Source organism: Morus notabilis, unplaced genomic scaffold (assembly GCF_000414095.1).
Source record: "Morus notabilis unplaced genomic scaffold, ASM41409v2 Scaffold2867, whole genome shotgun sequence".
NCBI classification, from domain to species: domain Eukaryota; kingdom Viridiplantae; phylum Streptophyta; class Magnoliopsida; order Rosales; family Moraceae; genus Morus; species Morus notabilis.
The window spans coordinates 38,912-41,885 of record NW_010359766.1 but is presented as its reverse complement, the minus strand read 5'-3'; the positions used below and the strand labels follow the sequence as shown (position 1 = coordinate 41,885).

General features: G+C 32.4%; 1 protein-coding gene across 1 annotated transcript; it reads left to right on the top strand.

Annotated features, from left to right (window-relative positions):
- Window positions 1–1,390: 1,390 nt before the first annotated feature.
- Window positions 1,391–2,974, top strand: LOC112090998 (probable magnesium transporter NIPA6; the record flags this gene model as incomplete). The annotated part of the gene is made up of 6 exons (XM_024163592.1): window positions 1,391–1,481; window positions 1,552–1,621; window positions 2,201–2,296; window positions 2,423–2,570; window positions 2,650–2,789; window positions 2,929–2,974. Coding segments are annotated over 6 exons (591 nt in total), but the record flags the coding sequence as incomplete, so codon positions are not given.

Below are 2,974 nucleotides of genomic sequence, written 5' to 3'. Positions count from 1 at the left end.
ATTTTGATGACTAATGTAACATAATGCTATCAGAATACTACAATATTTTAGGAAAAGCTGAAAATAGAATGCTAGCTAAATGCTACAGCATTTTAACGTACTTGGTAAAAAAAATGGCCTGAAATTTTAAGAAGTTATAACTAGTAAATGGTAGAGATTAAGAAATGTTAAGTATGAGCATAGGATGATGATCAAAAGTTAGGATCTTCACATTATGTCTCAAAGATACAAGGAATATGATTTAGCAATATCGAAATATGCACCGAGTAAGTCAAAAGACACAAATCTATAAATATGAGTATGCTAATAACTAAGGATTAAGATCATTCTATATATGACTATTGGTAGACTCAATTAGAATATCTATACTTAACGTAAATTATCAGAAATTCATATTGTGTCTGTACTCCGATTCTACATAATCTCATAATGCGTAATACACTAATTTAATATCTCACCATATTAACAGTGCGGATAACACCGTTCCATTCTAAATGGGAATAACATGTATTAGTAATGTTTTAATTTAAAGATTTCAAACTTTAATTAAATTCATTACGAACATCGTTTCGATTATTATCCTTAAATATTATCCTCTCGTATATAACTCTTATATACAATACTTAAGGTTACATAACTATTCGTAAAATTTTCAATGATATTCACATAATATTTAATAATGTATACACATAAATAATGAAATTTCTCTTTTATTATATAAATAATAATATCTTTCATTACATCCCATGCGTTTAAGACACAATTTTCAACAATCTCTCACTTGTCTTAAAGCACGTAGAATATGTTTCTAATCCTGAAACTTTTTAGGTGTCTATAGCTGATCTATTCTTGGAACAACTTCCAAATTAGTTAAGAATTTTTAAAGTCAGGTTGCTTTCCTTTGCTGCTTCACAAGTTGCAAGACATTAACCCTTAATGATAAAATTAGCAATGACACTTTGTCAACAACCTTTCGTATCATGACTCCTTCACCTAGTGTGAACATAGATTTGGATGTCGACTCTCAAATTCTATACATGACTCATAGTCAGAGTCTGTGTATCAAGTGAAAAGACAACTCTTTTATTGTCTAGAATATCTTATAGTTTCTTGTTTTTCTTATACACTTAAGAATATATTATATAGTTGCCTAATAATCCAATCTTGAGTTCAATTGACAACGGCTGATCACTTCCACTCAGATATCCGGATAAGTAAAGAATAAAAATATCTTCTTTTCTTTCGTATAATTGCGAACACACCGTACATTTTAGTTTTGATCAAATTCATAAGACTAATAGCCTTATCAAACTTGATGTTTTACGATCAAGAAGTCTGCTTTAACACTATGAATGGTTTTTTTTGCAGTTTTTCACCATAAACGGACAATTTTAAGGGCTTCATTCTGGCTTTGATGTCAAGTGGGTTCATTAGGGCAAGCTTCATCATCAAGAAGAAAGGCCTTGGAAGAGCCGCTGTTGAGTTTTTTTTTTAATTTATTGTCATTTAGTTTTTAATTTTCTGAATTGGCCATGGGGTTGTCTTTGATTCTTGACCAATTGTTTGTAGATTATGGTGGTCACGCTTTCCTCTTGGAGCCTCTCTGGTGGCTAGGCTTGATCACAAGGAATTCCCCCACTTTTCTGTTGACATTTTAATTCCCATTCTTGTTGAACTTTTTTTTTTGAGGGGCTTGTAGGTATACTTATGTGTTAAGTCAATCTTATTTTGATATTTCATGATAATGCTTCTCAAAATTGTTTTTTTTTTTTTTTGGTATTGGATTGGTCTCAGGTGTAAAATTAGTAGAATTGATACTATATATGAATTCTTTTCCTCAATAACTGAGACAATATATTGAACCATTATCTCTTATAGGATGCAGTTTGTAAGCTATTATTATCTGCATTTTACATTGGCAATTTTTTTTTTCCCTTAGTATCTTTTATTCTTATACTTGTGCTTTATAAGGTTTTATGTCAACCTTGTGTTATGGTTCTTACTTAGTGCTGCTTTCATAATCTAAATTCAATGGGATTGATTTCAATTAGGACTCTTCTGCTCTAACCATTAGAAACAAACTCCTGATCTCCGCATGAAACTAGTTGCTTTGTTCATTTGTTGCAATTTGGAAGTAACATTATCAGTTTGATATTCCACTGAAAATGTGCAGAATCTCTCTTGAATTTGTATTTTCTGATACGGTTATTGTTGGAGAGATACCAAACTTTACTGCCTATGCATTTTCTCCTGTAGTTCTTGTTACCCCTCTCAGGGCATTAAGTATAATTTTCAGGTGACTGTCCAGAGTTATACACTTCTAATTTCTCCATTGTTCTTGCAAAGTAGTTCTCTAACTTCCTTAAGGTGGTTGTTGAGTAGTTTTGAATTCTGTTGGAGTATTCATGTTTGGGATGTATAGTGCAGTATTAGCTCACTTCACCTTGAAGGAGATGTTGCCGAAGCTCGGGGTTTTGGGCTGCGTGATGTGCATTGCCGGTTCGGTCAAAATTGTTATCCATGTACCTTTGGAGCATCTAATCACTTCTGTTAGAAAAGTATGGGACCAGGTTGGTATTTGGTCTTACTTTTATATCTTGGATTGTGTCTTATGCTCTGGCGACTAACAGAGTCATTTTGTTTTTATAGCCTTCCTGGCTTTATGTGGGATCAATAATCGTTTTGGTTTTCATTCTGGTCTTACATTTCGCACCACAATGTGGACACACAATTGTCCTAGTCTTCACTGGAATGTTTTCGTTGATGGACTCTAAAGCGCATTTGCTTCAGTCAAAGGAAAAAAAAAAAAGGATTATTTATCTTGTTTTTATTATTGGAGCTTATATTACCCTATGGAATTCAATTCGTTTGCAGTAATAACTGTACAATTGTTTTTTTGGATGGTACTTTTCTGCTTTTTATCTGTAGAATCCTCTGCCATCTTGTAGAAGATTTTGCATCTACATGGCTATAA